Here is a 21,993-nt window from a genome sequence, read left to right as displayed (position 1 = left end):
GTTCTTCCCGGACACCGCGGTGAGGAGGTCCGAGCCGGACGTGTAGTTGTAGAGCTCCGGGCCGAGCATTGGATTGTTGTAGACCGAGAGCATGGCGTCCTGCCCCGCGCTTCCGCCATAGCCACTACCACGAACCGACGCTTCCATGTTGTCGTGATGATCATGACCTTGGTGGTGGTGGTGGTGGTGGATTTCTCCGCCGCCTTGCGATCGTCCATGATCGCCGCTGTGATTTGGAGAGGCTGGCTGATGCTGCTGCTGCAAGGAGCCGGGGATCCGAAGCTTCTCCCGCCGGCTTTGCTGCGCTACGTGCTGTAAGTTGGTGTTCATGCTATGGTGGCCAGAGTTTGATCTTGTTTGATCGATGGAACTGGTGTTGATCGCCTCGGCCTTGCTGCTACCCCTACCACCACCGCTGCTACTGCTGCTGCTGTGGCTGCTAAGTTTTAGATCTCCCGTCGCCGCTGGTGTAGATCCCAGGGAGTAAGCTCCATGATCGCCGCCGCTGGCCCGCTGGTGGTGGTGGTGGTGGTGACTGAAATGATCGCTAGGATGATCGCGTGTGGAGGAAAAATAGAGTGGAGTATCGGTGGTGGTGGCGGTGTCTCGCGGTTCGTGGTGGAAGGTGGAGGCGCCGCCGAGGAAGGAGTATGGCGTTGTGGGCGATTGGAACGAGTCTCTAGCACTCGTCAGGACTTGCATCAAGGACATGGTGTTGCGGTGCTTCTACTGGACGAGTTCTTTCCGAGGGTACTTAACATGCTTCTCTAGGAATCTGCGAGAGAGTCAAAGCCACCACACACAAAGCATGCACTCGTGAGCGTGATTAATCGCACAAGCGGCATGAATTCACGAAGAAATAACAAGAAAAGAAAGAAAAAGCTCGCAAGAAGATAAGAAAGAGATTCGAGCGTTCAAACAAGCCATTCGACAAGAGTTTCTACGAGGACTCACAGCAACTTCGCATTTCAACTTCCAGGCCGAGAGAAATTCCAGAAACTTGGCTGTAGAGAGTGCACAAACGAACGAGTTAGAATTCTCGACAAGCTTTGGATGAAACTAGGAGGAAGATGGATTGACGATGGATAAAAATCACGTCTTTGAGCAGGAATAAAGTCCTCCTCTCCCGTTCCCCCTTCCCTCTCCCACAATCTATCCGTGAAGTGACGCTTCTCAAAGAAAAGAAAAGAAAAGAAACCCACAAAGATGCGACGGATGGATGCTTCCTGCTGCGGTGATTTTGCTGCTAGCCCCACAACTTTTGGGATATGAATGAATCTCTTTCGGAAAGCTCGAAAGTTCTCGCCTCGAGCGGCCAGCGCAGCCTTTGATAAAGAGTGGAAGACTTCCATGATGCTCTCAAGAACATAGAGGCTACAGCACTCGTCCTTGCAAATTCAATGCTAGAAGGAAGATGGCCCAGACCTTTGGAAGAGAACAATCCAGCCAAGCTATCGCACGACCAATTCTTTCTATCCGGAAGGCAAGCCCATCGACCCTCTTCATGGAGAAGAAAGAGAGGAGGAAGAAAAAAGAGGGAGAGAGAGAGAAAGAGAGAGTCTAAAGAAGCATGGACCTGGAATCGAGAGAAGTAGAACTCACCAGCGTGATCTTGATAAAGTCCACGATGATCCGCCTCACTGTTCACTCCACCGATCGCAAGAACAAAATCAGACCACGCAACCAATCGACAGGCTTCCGTCGCTCCACGAGAAAGAAAGAACCAAGGAAGGGGCAACTCGACTACTTCTACCTCGATGTTCTCTCTAGTAAAGAGCACACACACTCCACACTCCACACGACCACACACAAAACGCTACGCTCTCGCTAGAGCAAAGAGACACACTCTCTAGGCTCTCGCGCACACACTTTGGACTTCTCGCAAATCGATGGAAGAAGGGAGAAGAGGGGAGGAGGAGCACAGCAAGCACTCTTTAGACCCGCCTCTCATCGCTTTCACACCCAACAACAACGCCCTCCAACATCTTTTCCTCTCTAGCGAAGAACAAGCTTGGATCCCACAAGAAAAACACCACTTTGGCGAGGAGCTCCCTCTCAACCTGGGTTGATCCACGGAGAATCAAATGAATCCACTGCTTCGCAGCTACTGTTGCTGCTTCTTCCTGGATCGATTTGATTTGCTTTCTTCTCTCTATATGCTGTTACAAGTTTGTGCTGCTGGCCGCCATGCTACTTCGATCCACAAATCCGTCCATGTCCGCCCATCCACATCTCACTCTGGATGATCTGGGGTCTTGTTTCTCATCCCCAGGAACTCCAACCACCAAACACAAACACACACACACACAAAAACGTAGCTCACTAGTAACACACCATGAAAACGAGAGCTTTCTCTCCCAGCCCTTCTCTCCTTCTCTGGGTGTGATTTGACGCACCGCGAGAGGGACACACAACACAAGGAATATGAAAAGGGCTTCTTCTTCTTCTTCTTCTTCTTCCCCCTCCTTCGTCCCTCTTCCCCTCTGTTCTAACTTAAAGTATTAAAGGACAAAGAACTATAAAACGGAGAAACGCGAGAACGTCGAGTAGAGACCAGCCTTGGATCGAGAAATCGATGTTGGTGTTGCTGGTTTTGGCTTGGATCCCACTGCAAGCCACCAAAGTAGCTCGTCTCGCGGCCGGATCAATCAATCGGCCGTTGCTTCGCCCAAGTCTCTCTACTATCTGTGATCATTCCCCATCATTCTCTTCGTTCTTGGTTCTTCTTCCTCTTCTTCTTTTTCCCCTTGGTCGTCGTCGAGCTTCGTTCCGGACACACCAGGTCGGATCAGGCAAGCACGGACCATCGCGATTGATTGCTCGTCGTCGCCGCAGTGGCAGCGGCAGCGCTGCGGACGAGCATCATCGCCCCCCTTTTAAGAAACCCAATCAGTCACGAATCACGAATCACGATTCACGAACACAAGGGGGGCTTGGGACAAGGTTGCTGTCAGTCAGGTGACAACCCTTTGTCTGGGCGAGTGTGAGTGAAGTGAGAGTTGAGAGGAAAGATGAGCCTGATAACGAGAAAGAGCCTCGAGATCTCCTTGATTGATGGAAGAAACCCAAGAACTCTCTTAAGAACTGGAAAGGGGAAAAGAAGCAAAGGGCAAAAGAGAAAGAAGAAAGAAAACGAGAGAAAGAAGAAAAAGGAGAGACCAAGGATTTGAATGAACACCGGAAAGCTGCCAGGAGGAGCAAAAGGCGAGAGAAGAGTTTATTATTCTGCTAATGCCGGATTAGTGGGGTGGTGGATTAAGCCGCCATAGCCAGCGAGCCGCGAAAGCACGCACGCGAAAATATCGATCGCTCGCTCGGCGACGAGCGAACGACCGACCGATCGGCCCCGCCCTCTCTTTTGGACGACGAGAAGCTGGATCGATCGACCAACCGGGCAGGCCTTTACAAAAAAGAAGAAAAATTTGGATCCCTCTTTTGTTTAGCTAAGCGCCTCCAAGGCAAGCATGAGATCATCACCGAAAGACCGCGTTACCATAGCTTAGCTTTCGCGGTCAAAATTTTCAAGTTTTTCTAAAATTTGAATTTGAAATTATTTTCAAAATTTCAAAAAAAAATCTGTTGTTTACTTCCACGGCCCGTACATGGGCGACAAAATAGACACTCCCCCGTCGCTGTTAAAAGTTAAAACCACAAAAACACTATCATTTCGGCCGGCTTGCCTTGTTAATTAACAAACCAAGTGCAAAAATCATCAGTCACCATCCGGTCTTTTAATCTTTTACCACATCCCCTGTCTTAAACGCCCGCCAAGGGATATTCCCGGGCATTTTCTCGACGAGATAGTCCTCTCTCACCGCGGAGTACTTCATATATGCGTAGGAATCGGCCCGGCATTGCATTTTGAGTGGTTTTCTTTTCCACGCGAGATAAAAGATTGATCGACAAGATGCCGCCAAGATGCCCGCCCTCGAATAGCCCTGGTGTTTTAGCACCGGATCAGATCATTGACAACACCGCCAAACGGAATGTTTAGGGGAACCCCGTCCCGGGCATTTCGCCGGCCCCTCGCACGAATTTCCAACGCCAGAACACGAATAAAAAAAATGCCCTTACAGACGGCGGGCAGCAAATGCCCGCAGGCGCGCCCGTACGGAGATGCCGTACGCGGGGATGGCCCATTTTGACCGTCCGATCCGCGTATCCAACGCTCCCAATCATCCAGTATACACTGGGTTGACCAGAGGACGCGTGGCGCCAATCTGTTCAAGACCGTACGAACGTTGTCTTATCCGGTGGTATCTTCCACGAGATAAACAGCGCCCCAAAAAGGTGGTGGGATAAGCTGGCTAATGGAAAAAAAGATTAAGACTAATGCGGTTCTTGGAGAATGTAATCCCCTTTAAAGTACACTGCAGCAAAGTAGAGGGGGATCAAAGCGTGCCAAAATTTGGATTGGAGGGATACTTTGATGCTTCCAGCAGCCCATGCAGCCAGCCAGCTCTGCGCTCACTGCTAGCAAGCTTGTGACACAAATTGGAGATCGTATTTCTAGTGCTCCTGATGATCTTGCCCCAGATTTGTACCCAAGCTTTAAAGCCCGCTCGTCCTTGTTTGCAAGAGATATGGAGGCCCTCCTCATCTTCCTGGCGAGATCGAGACGAGAATTTAACTCTTCCTTCAGTCGAAAGAGGTTTCTGTATATAATATTTGGGAGGTATCAATCTTTCGCTATCAAGGCCTGTGTGTGCTTTGCAGATGTGTGCCTGGGCCGCTGCTGGCTACTGCTGACTTTGTGTTGGGCTGGCTCAGATTGTTTTTGGGCGATCCTGGGCGGGGTGGTGATGGATGGGTGATGGATCCATCCATCGGCTCTTGGCCGGGTGGGAGCTTGATTGAATTTCGGGGCGGCGGAAGTGAAGTGTGTGCGTGGAGGTGGATCCGTCCAAGGCTGCTGTATATGCTTCTGGCAGCGAACACAGGCTCGACAGCAAGCCAGCCGGCAAGCAGCGCGAGCCAGAGCGAAAGAAACTTTCGAGAAAAGAAAAGGAGATTAGGAGGATCCGTCCCCGTCTATACTCAATGCAAGTGCGATGTGGCAGAGGAGAGAGAGCGCGCGCAAGAGAGAGAGAGAGAGAGAGAGAGAGAGAGAGTGAGCTTACATTGACAAAGCCACCTCGTCAATCACTTTTGTTCCAGATGCGTGCCCACCAAAACAGAGGTTCCTTTTCCTCTCACTCATTTTCTTCTTCCTTCCCAGCCAACAGCAGACAAAAGCGGCGAAGACATTGATTCAATTCCGCCACGAACAAAACAGGGGATGAACAGCGAGAGGATCATCATATGATCTGATCAAACAAACTATCCCAAACCCGGGTTTCAATCGGCCCAGGCTCGCTCGCTGGAACTGAGCGCCCAAAAGCTCTCCGATCAGACAGCGACGCCATGAGTCAGTTCCTTTAATTTGTTCGATGGCCACTGGCGCCACTTTTTTGTAAACTATTTAGGGCTCTTGCGGATGCTCTGCTTCCCAAGGGAGATCCTCCCGTCCCATCCGAGAGATGCAAAATTAAAATTGTGGGCATTTGCTACCCGACCCGACACATGGTGCCTTTTTTCTACTTCCCCTCACTGCCAAGCCAATCGCCATCGCAGTTCTTATGTTTTTTCAGTTCTCCTTGGAACATCAACGCAAGTTGAAAGGGAATAATGGACTATAGAAAAAAGATCCATGGAAAGAAGGAAAGCAAACGCAGCGACAAAAAGAGCCAGAAGTTATCATTCGCGTGATCAGGCAGGAAGAACAAAGCTGAAAGCTGCCTCGACTTTCTCTCCTTGAGACCACCACCACCACCGGCACCACCATTTCCATCCAATCCATCCATTTTCCACTCCATGGGCTTGGCTTCGCCACCATCAATCAGCAATCAATCCAATCAATCAGCCGAGATTGCTGTCTCAGATAGTCGGTCACCCTCACGGATCAAAGGCTTCTCCTTCTTCCTTTACACGATCCCACAAAAACAAGAGGGGGAAAATTGTCCAATCACTCCAACCATGTCCAAATCGTCCAAATCGTTCGTTGGTTTGTTCGCCATAACGCTTTTCAATCGGCTTGTACATGCACCGGCAACTTGGATCTCCCCTCGTGCACCAACATAGAGTGCTCGCTCAGCAACAGCAGCAGCGATAGCGTTCCTTATCCATCACAGACAAAAGAACTTTTTTTTTTAATCTAGAGCAAGCTTTGCAAGGGAAAAAAAGTCCTTTGCATATTGCAGCAGCAGCAATGCATACAAAGTACGCAGAGATTTTTGGCTCCTCCAAGTTGATCCCACGAGGAAAGAAAAACCGAAGAACAAAGGGAAACTTTTGCTTGGAGGAGGAATCATAAAACGAGAAAAAGAAAGGCGGGATGGGACTTGTCCTCCAAGAGACAAGTGCAGCAGCGTGATATTCTTTTTGCCCAAGGAACGACCACTTCGTAGTTAAAAACGTTTCTCTCAACCTCAAGAGTATCTGCGAGGAGGAGGTCTCAACATCAAAACCCACAAATCTCTATAGAGCTAGCTCCATCGCCACAGCCAAGAAACAAACAAAAGCACGAGCTACAAAAGGTGGCGGACACGGACATTATAAGCCTCTCCTCCCTTAAGCCAAAAAATCCTCGTGATTGGAACTGACAGCGATCGAATCGCAAGATTTTTCCCTTCACAATATGGAATTGATTGACGACTCAACGAGAAAGTCGATCCATGACAAACACCAAATGCCAAGTGAGTTCACTCCACGCATACAGGTATATGGTATATCACATCAAAATCAGTCACGCACGTTTCCAATTGGCGAAGCTTCTCTTCTTGGCAATCGAACCAGCCAACAGGGGACGCGTGGGGCAATCCGGTCCGTCCAGCTGCCCAAATGCTGTCTTGGAAAGCTGGAGCAGCCATGGAAAGATCCGGGGAATAAACCTGGATGCTCCATGGATGTTTGAGCTTCCACGCAAAGGCTTCCACGACCGTACGGACACGCGTGTTGCTTGTGGGCCGTCCGTGCCCCATTTTTCCAGCGGCCAGTGGCCCAAGCCAATGCAAAAAAGCCGGTGGTGGCCCGCCCTCTCGGTCTGTGATGTGACGGGCCCAATTGTCCACACCAAACTCATTAAGCCAATTTGGGACCACCACCTCTAGACCATTTATTTTTCATGTAAAACACACAAGTAATATACCTCGAAAGCCGGGCGCGCGCCAGCCAGAACTTTTACTGATTCACAACTTGCGCATACGTACACAGGGGCGTAGAGCTACGCTTGGCCTCGGTCTTGGAAACTCCCGTGCCAGATCCAAATTGCTTTTTCCTTTAAAAAATATGTGTATTTTGAAACGCCACCAAGGGATCATCTTAGAAGTCCGTGTATTTCCTTTCCCCACTAAAGGCAGAGTTTAGCGCCTAATAACATTGGGTTTGTAAAGAGGAGAACATTCTCGCTCTTGCATGGTCTTAACCTATGCGCATACTTTTCCGTGGGGCTCTTTGTTTTCGCCGCCACCTTTTTTCCTTATCTGTGGGGACAACTCGAAGGGAGAAAGAACTTCCTCTCCCTTCAATCAGAAAAATGCCCCAATCATACAGAGTGCTTTCTTCTTTTCGAGTTTACAAACGCCTTGAATGAAAGGATGGAATTTGCTCCCTCGGATGATCCTTGCTCTGGGCTTCGTACTGCACTTCTAGTTTGTGAGCCCACCCCCTTGTATACTTCCGGGGTTTAATTGGTTCTTCGAGTGCTAATTTGGGTTGATCGGTTTGATCTTGCCTTCGGAGTTGCGTGCACACTTTGTCCACTGGGTTGCATTGATTTCCCTTGGAAAAAATTGATGTTTTTTTCTCTTTTCTGGCCGGGGAGGTGTTGTAGTAGCTTAGCTCTTTATTTTTTCCTCACCAAAGCTTGTACCTTCGATCTTCCATCTCTTTTGACTTCTTCTTCCATTCTATTTATTTATTTATTTATTGATTTTCTTTTTTCAAAAAAGTATCTTGAACAATATTTGAGCGCGACTTCCTCTCCCCTTCTTTCATCCCTTTCTTGTGGTTGAGATGCAAATTCCGCGGGGGAGATTTTGTGTGTTGCTAAAGAACTCGAACTAAAAATCAATCTTGGTGTCCAAAGGGGTTGTTTGTGATTGATAGCGACAAGTGAGGTTGCAATCAATCCCCGTCGGCATCAAGCCCCCCAACTTTTTGATCCCCACACACACATTGAAAGGTCTCTTGACAAGGCGAACACCCTCCAAGAACAAAGAAGTTCATGCACATCTGATCTCTTTTAAAATAATGTTTTGTCAACTTTTTTTCCGGGTTTTTTTCAAATGGGGCTTGGACAAACACATGAACTCCAGGTTAACAATCGGCAGTGTGTTTGTATCTGTAGAGGGTGGATTGACCACAAGCCCTTCCGTGTGCTGATGTGAGATGTCGAAGGATCACCAGAAGTTGATCTCAAAAAGAAAGGAAAAAAAGTAAGAAAAAGTAAAAAAGAAAGGTGGTGGAGGCTTTGACTATCTCACAGACATGTGATTTCAAGATTGCTCAGGGTGGTAAGCTTTCACTTACAATACGACTTTAGTCACCGTCCTGGGAACTGTGTCATGTCGCGATACCGAGACGAGCAAGCATATATACATGTCACTTAGTGGAACTGGAGTCAAAGAAAAGTCTATCCAAGGTATCCGGAGGGAATCTCAATAGAGGCTCGTCCAAATGAGTGAGTGCTTTGATCGCATGCCTCGAAAACCAGCATCAAACAGCAGTTTAGCGCGCGCACACACAAGAAAGCTTTTCTAGCATCAGCATTCTTTAAATATCATTTGCAAGTGTGATTATCTATGATTTGATGATGAGCCCTTCTCGTGGATCACCCCATTCACGTTGAGCCGGGGAGAAAAACTAAGAAAATTATATGAAACGAATGGGAATGATTCTGGGCGGTGCATGATGATCATCATCCCTGTGAGCACTGGACTAGGAGAGGGACCCCTCTTGAGAAATATATATAGGAACTCTAGAACTTCCTTTTTGCAAACTCCTCCAATTCCTTCCAATTGATGCTACAAGCTTACCATCTAGAAAGTTGCATCTACAAGAAGGAACAGCCCCTCCCCTTGGAAAGCGACGTCGGCGATTCCATCATCTCTGGACGAATCGCATATAAACAAACGAGAAAGTTCCCAAAGTTTTTATAAGAATCACAAGCCCACTGAATGCTCAATAATTTGCGTGCGTGGAAGCCATGGCCACCACTTTGAGAGAGATCTCGTAATGCTGCTCCCATTACCAAGCATATTACCAAGCGCGCTAATCACAAGATGAGGATGAATGGAAAGACTCTCGCAAAAGAGAGGATTTCGTGGAGAATTTCGAGGGGCTGTGGTTGGGAAAGTTTGGTCGGTTTTGTTAAGCGCGTGGAGGCCACCACACTTAAAACAATATAATCATCGAATCGAGCTATGCATTTGTGGAATCGATGCCACCCAATTATTTAAGTATGGAGAGAGGGAATCGATCTCGCGACCACCACTTGGAGCGCTCGTTTGTTGAATGCGCGTTAGTTCGTTCGTTCGTGTCCCCACAAAAGTTGTGTCCGGCCTGGCAACTCTCGGCTTTCCTCCGCGGGCAGCGCGGGCAGCCTTGATTCCCAGAGATTCCCAGACGAACGAAAGGAAAAAGGAGAAGGAAAACAACAAAGCCGGGATGGCGAAGAAAAGAGGTGTCGCCTTGTAAAAGCATTTGCACTGTGCACGTCCCTAGCCTACGATCATGAGCAAAAACAAACGAAAGGGGGAAGGAAAATCCACACGATATATCTACAAACACTTCAAGCTTTGAGCAGTGGCGAACCTTAGAGAAGAGAGAGAGAAAAAAAAAACTTTCGGTTTGGTGCTGCGACGATGAATCCGACGAGGAGGCAAGGATCCTCTCATTTGCGACAGGATGATAAGCCAAGGCCGCCGCAGAACATTGCGATGACAATGTAGAGCAAGAAGACGATGAGGCACGTCATGCAAGCCCTGCAAAGACAAAAGAGGAACGTCAGTGTTATATATGCTCAAAGCTAGAAAAAAGAGATGCGATGATCATCGGACCGAGAGCGAGAGCTATGGGTATAACTCACAAGAGTTTGGCGTTTTTCATCCACATTGCCTGCTGAAGGCGACGGGATTGTTTTTTGAAGCGGAAACTATTATCTTGCATCGTGGATGTCTTGTCCACCAGGAGCTCTATTCTGTCACCTCGTTCCAAGACTTTGTCAATGTTTTCGACCATAACTGATCGGACCTGGAACACCGCGAGCGACAGCCAGTGTGAGAAGAACCAAACAAAGAATGGATAGTTTCTTCTTTTTTTTTCTCCTCTCATGCCTACCTCGTTTAGATCGCCTTTGACCCGACTGATCGTGTCCGCCTCGGGGTTATTGGAAAAGTATTCCATCTGCTGGTGCAAAACTCTAGAAAACTCGTCGTTCATCGAGTATGCCAGAGCGGTGCGAGCAACTCGTCCATATGTCTTGATAAATCTCATGTGAATGTCTTCCAGATAAGCGAAAGGAATTCGTCCTGATCGACAAAAAAGAAAAGAAAGAACAAGTGTGTGAGACTAGAAAACTATAGAGCTCCAAAAGAAAGGAAGAAAAAATCTTCACTCACTCACTTCCAAACGTATCTGTTGCCATGCAAAGAAAAGTGAGACCATCGGCCTTCATGATGTGGAAAATGTGGCGATCCTGCGAATAGGAGAGGCGGCTATCGCTGGAAGCCGGCAGCTTCTCGATAATCCGCCGGGCGATGGTGGTAGCATTCCCTGTGACAGCACTAAACTCGGCGAGCACGACCGATCCTCTAGCGACGAGCGCGTACAAGATCGTCATCGCCCTACCGCCTGCCGCTGCTACCGCTGCTCCTGCTGCTAGACCTAGAGATTGCTTACTGGGAGGAGAGGATCCACCGCGCAAAGCTCGATCGATTTCTCGTTTCGAAGAACCCTAGCCTAGGAATCGACGGCTAGAATTAAAAATGTCATCTAACGGTGGTGATAGAACCCCAAGGACACGCTAGTTAGCGATGGCGTCCTCGTCGCAAATATTTCGAGCCGGAGCTGGAGATCCAGTGGCACTTCGATCCAAGGCAAGATCATCGATCGTCTGCTCCTCTTCTACCAGGCAAGCGACGCTGAATCGCGCTCTTGATCGAGCTTCTAGGTTTGTTTGATCTCCAGCGTGACGATGCCGCCTATAGCTCGGAAATTTCTTCGCTCCCTGGTCACGCCATACCTGAAGAAGAATGTCACTGCTTCGTCGGCGCTGGAGCTGGTTCGATCGAATTCCGGGGGAGCTGTGAAGTTCGATCATTTCGCATTCCGGACGTTTGGGGTAAAACTCTCGCCCATTCGTGAAAAATCCTTTCATTTTTGTCTGGCATTTTGGTGTTTGTCTCCAAGGTGGATGGATTTGGAATCGACTCTATTGCTCAGCTCTTCCTCGATCTCGGCTATGAATGCCGTGACGAGCTTCGTTTTCCAGCGAAGACGCTACGAGCATTCTGGTATGCACCACCTCTGGATTTTCTTGACATTGAAGGAGACGGTGTTGATGGCGCATTGCCACGGATTTTTATTTCCGAGCTTCTAGTGAATCAACTCAGCTCCGAGTCGCAGGTAAACAAGAAAGTTTTTGATGCGGTTGGTTGAATTTTTCAACGCAGGAAGTCATCAAAACATACACAGGCCGTGCGAGAGCTCTGTCGAAACATGCTCCATTAACTAGCGTGCTAGATTGCCTGCCTTGGGAAAATCCATCAGTGGCGGACTACGAACGTCTTGCACGGTACAGAATTTTTCTAATCGAATGTTTTATACTAGCTGATACTTTGTTGCAGGGAGAGCGAGTATGCTGCCTGGACTCTTGCCAACGGATATGCTCTGAACCATCTTACAATCTCCGTGCATCGCTTAAACTCCGAGCTGAAGGATATAAACAAGCTAAACGAGTTCCTCCAAAGCAACGGTATAAAACTAAACAAAGATGGAGGAATTCTCAAGGGTACGTTGCGCATGCAGTTTCTAGTCAGGCTGTCTATAAATGTATTTCTCTGTGAATCCTCCAGTTAGTCCTGATAGGGGCTTGCTTCAAAGCTCGACGGTGGCTGATTTGGTTCCTTGTACTTTCTCTGATGGCGAGATTGAGACTCCTGCCTCCTATATCGAGTTTGCACAGCGCCTTGTGCTGCCTGCTTTTCAAAATCTCGGGCCCGATCAGGTACTCCATCTTTTCGCTTTTCCTGACATTGATAGCTGTTTGGACAGCTCAAAGAATGGCATAGGAGGGACGGCTTTGAGGTTGGCAATGCTGACAAGATCTTTGAAAGTACTTCGTCACTTCAAACTGGCGCCCTGAAACAAAGCGCCTAACTACATATCCTTTCAAGGTTTACTTATTTTATCAGTATGGTTTTTTTTACAGCTCACACGCAAGATCCGGTTTGTACATACGCTTATATAAAGTTTATATCTCTATCAAAAACTGGTTCTTATCCGCCGGAGAAACATATATGCAGACACTCGATACAGTATGGCCATTGCGATGAGGATACAAGCCTCTTTGACACCTCCGTTCAGATCTACTCCATAAAAGGCCGAGGAAGTTCCAAGTCTTTGACAACCTCTGGCGTCCTTGCAGTCATACTTCTGCTCTGGTGAATACTGGGTTTTTAAAAGGAGCCGGTACCCATAGAAAATGAAGGAGACGTATTTAATCCACTTCATGAACACGGGCATGTGCTGGTGAGCAACAGCAGGTTCTAGACGCTGTCAACGCAAAATTTAAATGGACTTACCTGAACGTAGTAGCCTCCAACGAGCAGGAAAAGAAGCAGCACTAAAGATGCAACAGTTCCAGATTTCTTGACGTCCATTACAGCAGCTCCCAAGAGATCACCGGCTCCCTATTGACAAAAAAAAAAAAAACGTGGAAGCTATGATAACACGCACGAGAAGCTCACCTGGGATGCAACCGTTAACAAGTAAGTGGACAGCAGCGTGAGCATAAAACTCTCTAGGCTGCGATGAAGGCCTGTCATGAAGTACACTATTATGACGAAGATGGTGGGATATATAATCTCTGCTATGATGTCCGAAATGGTGCTGCTTGCGTAGAAGGCGCTTAAGCTGTACATGTCCGCCCCGAGCTCTTTGATAAGAAAGGGTCTCTCCAGAGGGAACGTGGATACCGAGCTGAAGAGCCCGGAAGTGGACCAGAAGATGGCGATATAGAATATAAGTCCGGCCTGACAGGCAGCAGGGAAAGAAACGGGAAATCAGTTCTGGACGAGCAACTTTCTGCCTATATACCTGGTCTCGAACGTCGATTTCGGTATCGAGCTTTGATTGCCACCACAGCAAGCCGAGAACTATGGATACTCCAATGACTTGAATGAAGCGGATGTAGTCGAAGTAATCTCTAGCTCGCTCCTTGAATGTTCTTTTAAACAGCACTTTAAACTGAAGTGGCCAGGATGATGAGAAGTCGTGTTTGGCTTGGATCATCTCCTTGAGATTGTTCGAAACCTTCAAGGTACATATCTTCTGCTTCTCCTTTGGCTCCAGTTCTGTTTTGTATTTCATTCTTAGGTGCTGTGCTTTTGCAGGAAACATGTCGGTCCATCAGCGTACATGAGAAGCAGAGAACTTACCTGGACAATAATTCGCTGACTGTCTTCGGGATGTCTTGGGATCGATGTTGCGTGCTGATACGTTGGAGCTACGGTGTGGCAGAATATCTCCGAGTCCAAGACGTTGATCACTCTTGCACCAGCATTATCTAGCTTTTCCTCCTCTGGACTGCGGTTAGTTATATCTTCGGGGATGCTGATATCATGCACCACTCCTACAGCCAAATCCAACAGGAAATCCGCCGGGTTCATAGTTATCTCTGGTACAAAGTGCAGCGAAGAAAAGTAACTCATCACTTCCCTGGCAGGACCCGAGTAAATAGTGTGGCCCTCAGATATCAATATCAGCTTGTCAAACATGTGAAACAGCCTGCTCGATGGCTGGTGGATCGTGGTAAGGATTGTTCTTCCTGCCTTTAGAACAAGTAAAACTTTAGATCTTCTGATCATAATAGCGAAGGAACTTACTTGTGCTATGTTCCCAACAACTTGCAGGATTTTCAAAGCTGTGGCAGAATCCAGTCCTGATGTTGGCTCGTCCAAAAGCAGCAATGATGGATCAATCAGTATTTCCGATCCTATACTGGTCCTCTTTCTTTCGCCCCCAGATACTCCAGGAATGAATGGACCTCCTATGATGGTGTGCCGGCACCTTTCCAAAGCGCACTAGTCAGCTTCAAATACAGGAGTAGCACGCACCTTTCCAAGCCAAGATCTTTGAGAACTCTATCAGCTTTGGACATCTTCTGCGAGCGGGTCATCGTGTTTGGAAGACGCAACAAGGCAGTGAACTCGAGACATTCCTGGACTGTGAGGTATGGGAAGAGGATGTCCTCCTGCGCGACGAAGCCAATTCTGTGCAAAACCGTCGACGTTCTCAGTGGGAAAGAAAGAAAACTCGCGAGCCAACCTCTTCTTCATGAAGGAACCGTATGGAACATCATTAAAGGTGACACTCCCGGACACATCTCTGAGCAAGCGACCGCCTAGAATCTTCAGCAAGGTGGTCTTCCCGCTGCCGGACGGTCCCATCATGGCCAGGATTTCTCCTGGAGCGACAGAGCCGGTGATTCCATGCAGGATATATTTGTGGTGACCGTTGCTGCTGGTTTTACCGCCGGGGGACTGAGATGGAGCGGGAAGCAGGACTTTATATTCCACATTTTGGAACTGCGAAGAGCGATAGTGGTTTAGAAGAATGACAATGAGCAAGTGGAACGTGGATTTACCTTCAAGAAGACTCGGACAGGTGCTTCGACCTCCGTGTTGAGCTTCGCGTGCTGGCTGGCTGTGTCGTCCTCGGACGCCGCATCTTCTCCAGGAGCTCCAAAGGAAGGTGGCGCGAGTGATCTAAGCTGAGCGGCCCTGGAGCTGCCGATGGTATTTCTCTCAGGGATGGATTCGAAACACGCGACTCGGTGCTGCTGAGACGAGTCAACTTCCGCTCGATCAAACTCCGGGTTCTCGTACAGGTGGAACTTGGAGGAGAGGCCAGCCATCTCCGCTGCTACGGTGCTGCTGTTGCTGCTGCTGCTCGCGCTTTCCATCATCCTCTTCCTTCCTCAGAGCGAAGTAAGCGTTTCTTGTCTTGGTTTTCTTTTCCTTCCTTCTTCCTCACATAGTTCTATTATTTGACTCCGTCGATGCAGTACAGGGTAAAGATGCTTCTGCTCCTGCTGCTGCTTCTGCCCCTGCTCGTGCTCCCGTTTGTGCCGCTGCCGCATTCCGTTTTCCTGGATTTGGTTCGTTCCGCAAGGATCCACAACAAACCAGAGAAGGTGGTGCGTCACTTAATCTCGATTTCTGTGGCGCTCTTAGCAACTTCTAACACATTTTTGCAGCTCATGCGCTTGGCGTTCACACCACACAAAGCGTGCGGCTCACCTTTTCCTCTTTGTACAACGAGGCGACATAAAAAGAAACCGACTCAACAGCGTTTAATCGAGATTGACAACCATGCCAAGGCTGTTCGCGGCACAAAGATGGTGAGAGTTCAGCGCAACTAAGAACCAAAAAGAAGCAAAAAGAGAGAAGAGGGTCGCTCTCTTCGCCGGACACAGGGAATAAAGGTAGGCTCATTCGCTAGTCCTCTATAATATTCTTGTCATCACCATCTTTTCTTTACAGGACCTTGCGTCTCTCAAGAAGCGTACCTACATCCTGTATAATATCAAAAACGATTGCACAAAAATCTTCCACCGGCCAGTGACTTCACCAGTCAGCGGGGACAAGGCTCTTTTTTTCCTTTCACCAGAGTGGAACGAGCGAAAGAGCTGATCGATCAATCGCATGGCTTGGGCTGGAGGACCCTCTTCATGAACTCGTACGTCATGAAAACGATCCCCACGCTCGGTATGACTTTGAAATACTCTGGCATGATCCCCCTATACAGGCCCCGCAGCCCCTCGCTACGGAGTATGTGCTTGAGCGTCCCCATCAGGCCCGACTTGTACACGCGAGCCTGGCCGGCCGCGCCTTCCAGCTGCATTCTTCTTCGAATCAGATCAAGAGGAAACGTTGCTGCAAAAAGAAAAAGGCGAAGAAAAATACCAAGTGTTGTTTTTAACTTCCATTTCAGTCTGTAACATACCTGTGCTCGAGCAAATCCCGGCGACGCTCCCGCAACACAAGCTCGTGATTATGTTGGGCGAGTTGGGACTGCATCCATAGATTTGTTCTTTTTGTCAGGAACTATAATAGAAGAAAACCAACACTACCTCTGTGCCACCCAGATGCTCTTCAGTGTTTCATACGCGCAGAAATTGATGGCGATGTTTGGTCCTACGCACTGTAACGAGAAAAAAGAGTTTGTTCTTAGTACAGAGATCGAGAGAAAGTAATAAGAAAACTCTTAAGTGGCTCACCAGTAGCGTGGGACCAATCCCCTTGTAGAGACCCTTGAAGCCCTCCTCTTGTGATATAGTTACAAGGGCATGGACGATGCCGCGGTAGTACATTACTTTTGTCTGCAGCCATTTCCGAAATAACAGGTCATTCCACCTGCCAATGAGTGTATCACAGATATTCAGGAACTCTCATTCCAGCTAAAGGTGATGCCTTTCAACTTTACAACACTAGAACGTCTCTTCTAGCAGGCAGCAATGAAGAAAAGGAATGAAACTAAGTTACAAAACGATGGTTTTGAGAGGAAGATCTCGCTTACCTGTGCTGCCAAGCGCGTCCTCACAAGATCCAGGGGATACGTGAGAGACGCCGCGGTTAACCCCGCCCCGCCGCCAGCCAAGAGCCTCGTCCCCATCCCAACGCCCAAGCTCTCCGGACGGTTTTCTGCTCCAGACATCCTCGTGAGAAACTGGAAATTTTGGAGCGTTAATCTTCTCCTTTGGTCTAGCAGCAAGTACGAGAAAAATGGATAAACCTCCGAGGGGATGGCAGACTTACAAGCTTGTAGTTCTCGTAGGAGAAAAAATTGATAGCCGAGTAGGGGAGGCGATGCACGACCGTCACCCCGTTGCCCTTCCAAAACGCTCTAAACCCCTCCTCTCTAAAAATCCGCGACGCCTCGCGCAGCATGCTTGCTTGCTCCAAGGCATGGTTCGTTCGCATGCCTTGCACCTGGATGATTCGTGGCGTGAGAAACCAAGAAAAAAAAAGAGAAAAATACCTGGAACAAAATCGTGAGGCGAGCGAGCGGAGCTGTGCACGTCTTGCTCACCGCGCCCGCGACGCCACCAGAGATGAGCTGCGACGCGGTGCCAATCTGCGATGGCCGCACGACCTCGCGCATTGTCTGCTCCACGGGCTCCTCGGGGGCGATGCTGCTGCTGCTGCCGCCATCGCCCACGCCGGCCCGTGCGAGAACTCGCTGCCCTACCCCCGCCATTCTCCCCGCCGTCGTCGTCGATCCCGCCTGGAGCCTTGCATCTGTTGTGGTCCTCGGCGCCGACGCCTCCGCTTGCATTCCCTGGAAGCTAAGCCCTAGATCTCACGCCATGCCTCGCATTCCTTCCCTCCCGGCCCCGCGATCCAAGACGAGCTCGACGAGCAAAACTAGGGTAAATGGATCTAAGAAAAATAGAATAATGCCCAAGTGATCTAGTAAAGTAGCACTAAAAAGGTGTCTGTTGACAGTGGGATTCGAACCCACGCCCTTGCGGACCAGAACCTTAATCTGGCGCCTTAGACCAACTCGGCCATGTCAACTTTGCTTAAGCAGGTTAGTTGTTTGAAGATGGAAAGGGTTAAATGGATCATGGAAGCGTTCTTGCGATGCGGTCCAAAACGCTCGCGAGACCGCTAGGATTCGAGAAGAAGGGTGTGTGATCCGAGGAGATCCTGAAGACACCGATCGGGGGAGTGGTACGTATGAGCAAATCTTGGTCCTGGGGCAGCACGACATTGTCGTGATCGGTCTTGATGAAGTAGCGCGGGACGCTGCCGTAGCGCGCCTGCGTGAAATTCACGGCGGGATCCAGCACTGGCACGGGCTTGAGGAGGGATTTCGCCAGCTCCACGTTCTGCGCATCGATCGATCATATCGATTGGATGGAATCCAGGAAATATTTCGGGGTTTCTTGGAAGATGGGGGTTTGGTTTCGTCCTACCTCAGGCGGCGAGAGATTGTAGAGGAGATTTTGGACGAGATCGAGCTGGAATGGGATTGCCAGAGGCACGGTTCCTGCAGGGCCGGGCAGTGGCAGTCTTCCCTGGAGCTGCGAATTCGCACAAGCATTGAGGAATTCTTTTCTAGCGATCGATCGATTGACGAACCTGGTTGTTGAGCGCGGTGCCAGCGCGTCCACTGGGAAGCATCAGCCCCGCGACGTAGATCGCTGCAACAATCTTTTCCGGGAATTTCTCCAGCGCGTACGTGAGGCTCGCGCCTCCAAGGCTGTGCCCGACCAGCACGACCTGAAGTATACAGGAAATCCAATAGCGTGAGTGATCAATCCGAACAGGATGAACTACCGTGCCGTTGTGAGGCAGCTGCTCCAGGAAATCCACCAGTGGAGACGTATATCTGACAAGAGTTCCAACCCTGGTGGGATCGAAGCTGCTGATCCCGGCGCTCAAGAGATCGATGGCGTCCACCTTGTGTCCGGCCTTATGGAGGAGGTTTGTGACTTTGTACCAGCACCAAGCGCCATGCCCGGCTCCATGGACGAGAACAAAGTGGTGTTGGCGATGATCATCCGACGCTTCGGTTCTAAGCAGTAGTAGCGAGGAGAGGAATCCAGTGACGACGATCTTTATCAGCAACATCGTTTGAAAGGTTTTGGAGCGCCAGCAGCATTAACTTTGGTGGCGATAGATCGATTGATGGAAAGATCGGTACACCGAGGTTTTTGGTGCTCGAGTGAATTTATGTCGGGGGATGCATGTGTTCCGTATGGCTAAAATTAAAAGCGAATCTCTTCGCGAGGGGAATAGTTTCGGTCGTGCAATGCACGTCGGCCGCTCAGCAATTGGATGAATTCTTCTGGAACAAGTGATCTGATGTGAGCCAGGGAGGAGCTCCCATTACGCTGGACGCATTCAAGGTTCCTGTCAAGCAACAGTTCAATAGCGTGTCCCGCGACCGAGCAAGAGACAACTTACATCCTCCAGGACCTGATATTTAAATAATTGCAAATACGTGCCATTTGGCCGAGCTCACGCGCTTACTTGAGACAAAATCTCCCACGTCAAAGCTCCTGTTAATGAAGTTTCGGCGACGTCCTTCCACGAGATTAGTTTTTTCATGTCAGTTCACGAAAGGATGACGAGTAGAACCTGGCTCGCGAAGAGTGGAAGAATTAAAAAAAAGCTTTCTTTTAGTCATTTTTTCTCGGTGATCTGGCCTCACTGCTGTGGAGAATCAAGTACTCCACGCCTCTAATTCCCTTGTCCAACTTCACAATGCAATTCGCAAAACAAAAAGTTTTATACACAAAATAAGTATACTTTTTTTTTGGATGACGGTCACAAGCCTCTGGGAGAAGAACTTGAGCTAGCATCATTTGTCTCCGCCCGGGAAAAACTCTGTGTTTCTTTCAAGCTCGCGCAAAAAAGTCGGGGGCAACCAGATCTATCGAATAAGATAAAAAACGTCCTTGCCTGAGCACAAAGAACTCTTCCCTTTTTTTATGCCACTATGATGTGGAAGCTCTTCGTATGAAGAAGTTCGAGCGTACTCACCGGCCTCTAGCAACGAAGAATTTGGTTTCTAAGACTTCCGCAAAGTTTCTACATGACCAAGCATCCACGATTGAAGTGGATGATTCGTGGTGTAAGACAAAAAAAGAAAAAGAGATCTCTCGACACAGTTGAGAGAGGAATGCATCAAATTCAAATACGTTAGTTTTCTAAACTACCTTAAATCAATAGTTCAATAAAGAAGTTTATGTGCTTGGCTCAATGTTTTCTGAAAGCTTCTATTGGAAGAGATTTCGTGAGAATATCGACCATCATTTCACTTGCTCCTTTGTAAAGTGATGCATCTCAATGTGCTTTGTTCTAGCATGAAAGACCAGATTTTCAATTATGGCTAAAGCTGAAGTATTGTTGTAGACAATTGTAGGATGGAAGTCCCATGTTTGCTAGAAGTCTTCTCAACCAAATTACTTTTTTTGTGGCTGAGGTAATTGCATTGTATCCATCTTCACATGTTAAGAGAACAACTGTCTTTTGTTTCTTGCATGCCCAAGAGACAGCACCATCCACTTTTAGACTTTCAATCCTCCTAAGTCATTGGTATAGCCGATGACTTCAGAAGCTTTAAGACCAGAGTAAACAATCCCAATTTGGATGTACCTCGAAAATAGTTTAGAATTTTTGCTGCATACTAGTGTTTTTGTCTTGGATTATTTAGGAAAAGACTCACATTTACAATACTAGTAGTAATATTTGGCCTACTTGCGGCAAGATATATGATAAATCCTACAAAATGTTGGTAAGGCTTGTCTGCCATCCACCATTTCTCCCCCTCAATGCATTGAAGATTTGCTTTAGATAGTTTATCATCAGTGGATATAGATTGGTGTTTGCACATTTGAATAGCATGCAATAATGCCAGTAGTATATTTCTCTTGAAAGAGAACTGATTTACAAAGAGAATGATCACATTTAATTTATAATCCAAAGCAATACAATAATTCACCAAGATCTGTCATTTTTTATTGTTTGGTGAAGCATAAATCTGTGCTTAGTAGATGCAGTTATTAAGTCATTTATATTATTCCAATCTATTTCAGTATGAGTAAAGCCTATGAATTGCATGGTTTTGGGTTTTTTTAAGCCCCTAAGGTTGAGAGCCAAACTCATTGAGAGCATTGAGCCAAAAGGTCATTTGTGTGACTCATTTTAAGTATTAATATCAACACCAGCCAGCCAAAATTGAAGGCAACCTGTTTCATATATTTTGGAGTGGAGTGCTCACTAACAAATAAATGAGAGTGGAAAATGATAAGAAAATGAGAGAGAACTTGCTTGCACCCAGGAGCTAGTGGCATGAGAGCATCCCAAGAAATAGCAAGCCATTGAAAGCTTTTGGGCACCAAGATTCTGCATGGTGCTTACATGAGAGTCACCCATGAAAGCTCTAGAGAACTCAAGGATGGAGGTGGTGAGTATGGTTTGGTGGACAGTGAGATATAGTGGTATGTTAATCTTAATTCTGGAAATCTAAGGCCATTTAAGGTTAATCATAGATTAAATATTTTACTAGATAACTTAGTTAGTGATTTTTCTTAGGTCTAGTTTGTTTGTCACTTGTCTTGGATCATGTGGAGACATGGTATGAGATCCAGGGAATACAAGTAGAGGTATTAACATTAAGGACCATAACAAATGTAAAGCTCTAGGTGGGAAATATAATGTTGACAATGAAATAAGCAAATTCTCAAATGGGCCAGTATAAATGATAATGTTAATAATAGTATTCTTATTTAGGGGCCCTTTCCCTTTATCTTTAAATTTTAATAAAATTTTTCTCAAGCTGTTCTTTTTAATTGCTTACATGTTGCTAACACAGCTAACAAGGCAGTTATTTGCCTAATGATTTTTTTTTAGGTATGGTGTAAATTGAATTAGCCTTGATCTAATAGAGTTTAGCGTGAGCAAATTTGTGAGATTTTGAAATTATATTTTCCATGATTTTGATCTAGAACATTGATTTTAATATTTTAGAAATACTTATTAAATCAAGGCTCAAGTTTTGTGTTAAAAGAAATATAATTATACTCTTTTGGGTATTAAATACTATATTATAGTATATATAATAGTATAATATAGTGCCATTTATTCATTACTTGCATATCAATCCAGTCAGAGGCAAAAATTGTGGGATGGGATGAATATGTTAATGCAAGGTAAAGAA

The 21,993-nt window shown here is 47.5% G+C and overlaps 5 protein-coding genes, 1 long non-coding RNA gene and 1 other non-coding gene across 8 annotated transcripts; 2 read left to right on the top strand and 5 right to left on the bottom strand.

Moving 5' to 3' along the window:
* Positions 1 to 9,445: 9,445 nt before the first annotated feature.
* LOC9646131 (vesicle-associated membrane protein 714) lies at positions 9,446 to 10,986 on the bottom strand. Its single transcript, XM_002992804.2, has 4 exons — positions 10,663 to 10,986; positions 10,378 to 10,568; positions 10,127 to 10,290; positions 9,446 to 10,022 (listed from the first exon to the last, which is right to left on the bottom strand). The coding sequence occupies exons 1-4, from the start codon at positions 10,877 to 10,879 to the stop codon at positions 9,932 to 9,934; spliced, it is 663 nt and encodes a 220-aa protein (XP_002992850.1). The 5' UTR covers positions 10,880 to 10,986; the 3' UTR covers positions 9,446 to 9,931.
* Positions 10,987 to 11,005: 19 nt separating this feature from the next.
* On the top strand, positions 11,006 to 12,468 carry LOC9645800. Its single transcript, XM_002992833.2, has 7 exons — positions 11,006 to 11,170; positions 11,227 to 11,380; positions 11,449 to 11,664; positions 11,712 to 11,833; positions 11,886 to 12,049; positions 12,114 to 12,265; positions 12,313 to 12,468. The coding sequence occupies exons 1-7, from the start codon at positions 11,073 to 11,075 to the stop codon at positions 12,415 to 12,417; spliced, it is 1,011 nt and encodes a 336-aa protein (XP_002992879.2). The 5' UTR covers positions 11,006 to 11,072; the 3' UTR covers positions 12,418 to 12,468.
* Positions 12,469 to 12,508: 40 nt separating this feature from the next.
* On the bottom strand, positions 12,509 to 15,242 carry LOC9645799 (ABC transporter G family member 26). The gene is made up of 9 exons (XM_024666588.1): positions 14,906 to 15,242; positions 14,587 to 14,846; positions 14,376 to 14,531; positions 14,145 to 14,328; positions 13,800 to 14,090; positions 13,357 to 13,638; positions 13,008 to 13,292; positions 12,843 to 12,950; positions 12,509 to 12,786 (listed from the first exon to the last, which is right to left on the bottom strand). The coding sequence occupies exons 1-9, from the start codon at positions 15,224 to 15,226 to the stop codon at positions 12,523 to 12,525; spliced, it is 2,151 nt and encodes a 716-aa protein (XP_024522356.1). The 5' UTR covers positions 15,227 to 15,242; the 3' UTR covers positions 12,509 to 12,522.
* On the top strand, positions 14,833 to 15,687 carry LOC112343330. 2 transcript variants are annotated; one of them, XR_002991238.1, is made up of 3 exons: positions 14,833 to 15,248; positions 15,326 to 15,454; positions 15,518 to 15,687. It is a non-coding gene; the product is annotated as an uncharacterized LOC112343330 (long non-coding RNA). The 2 variants fall into 2 exon arrangements; XR_002991237.1 differs by having other exon boundaries at positions 15,133 to 15,248; positions 15,326 to 15,457; positions 15,518 to 15,653.
* Positions 15,688 to 15,814: 127 nt separating this feature from the next.
* Positions 15,815 to 17,692, bottom strand: LOC9646149 (mitochondrial substrate carrier family protein V). Its single transcript, XM_002992802.2, has 7 exons — positions 17,302 to 17,692; positions 17,079 to 17,252; positions 16,840 to 16,989; positions 16,541 to 16,642; positions 16,394 to 16,464; positions 16,267 to 16,334; positions 15,815 to 16,196 (listed from the first exon to the last, which is right to left on the bottom strand). The coding sequence occupies exons 1-7, from the start codon at positions 17,596 to 17,598 to the stop codon at positions 15,958 to 15,960; spliced, it is 1,101 nt and encodes a 366-aa protein (XP_002992848.2). The 5' UTR covers positions 17,599 to 17,692; the 3' UTR covers positions 15,815 to 15,957.
* Positions 17,693 to 17,759: 67 nt separating this feature from the next.
* TRNAL-AAG lies at positions 17,760 to 17,840 on the bottom strand. The gene has a single exon. It is a non-coding gene; the product is annotated as a tRNA-Leu (tRNA).
* A 15-nt stretch (positions 17,841 to 17,855) lies between these two features.
* On the bottom strand, positions 17,856 to 19,328 carry LOC112343320 (putative methylesterase 13, chloroplastic). The gene is made up of 3 exons (XM_024666568.1): positions 18,408 to 19,328; positions 18,242 to 18,349; positions 17,856 to 18,154 (listed from the first exon to the last, which is right to left on the bottom strand). Exons 1-3 carry the CDS (start codon positions 18,897 to 18,899, stop codon positions 17,888 to 17,890), a joined length of 867 nt encoding a protein of 288 aa, XP_024522336.1. The 5' UTR covers positions 18,900 to 19,328; the 3' UTR covers positions 17,856 to 17,887.
* Positions 19,329 to 21,993: the final 2,665 nt, after the last annotated feature.

Source organism: Selaginella moellendorffii, unplaced genomic scaffold (genome assembly GCF_000143415.4).
Source record: "Selaginella moellendorffii unplaced genomic scaffold, v1.0 SELMOscaffold_143, whole genome shotgun sequence".
NCBI lineage: Eukaryota > Viridiplantae > Streptophyta > Lycopodiopsida > Selaginellales > Selaginellaceae > Selaginella > Selaginella moellendorffii.
Note: the sequence above shows the minus strand (reverse complement) of the source record. Positions and strands in the feature narration are given on the sequence as shown.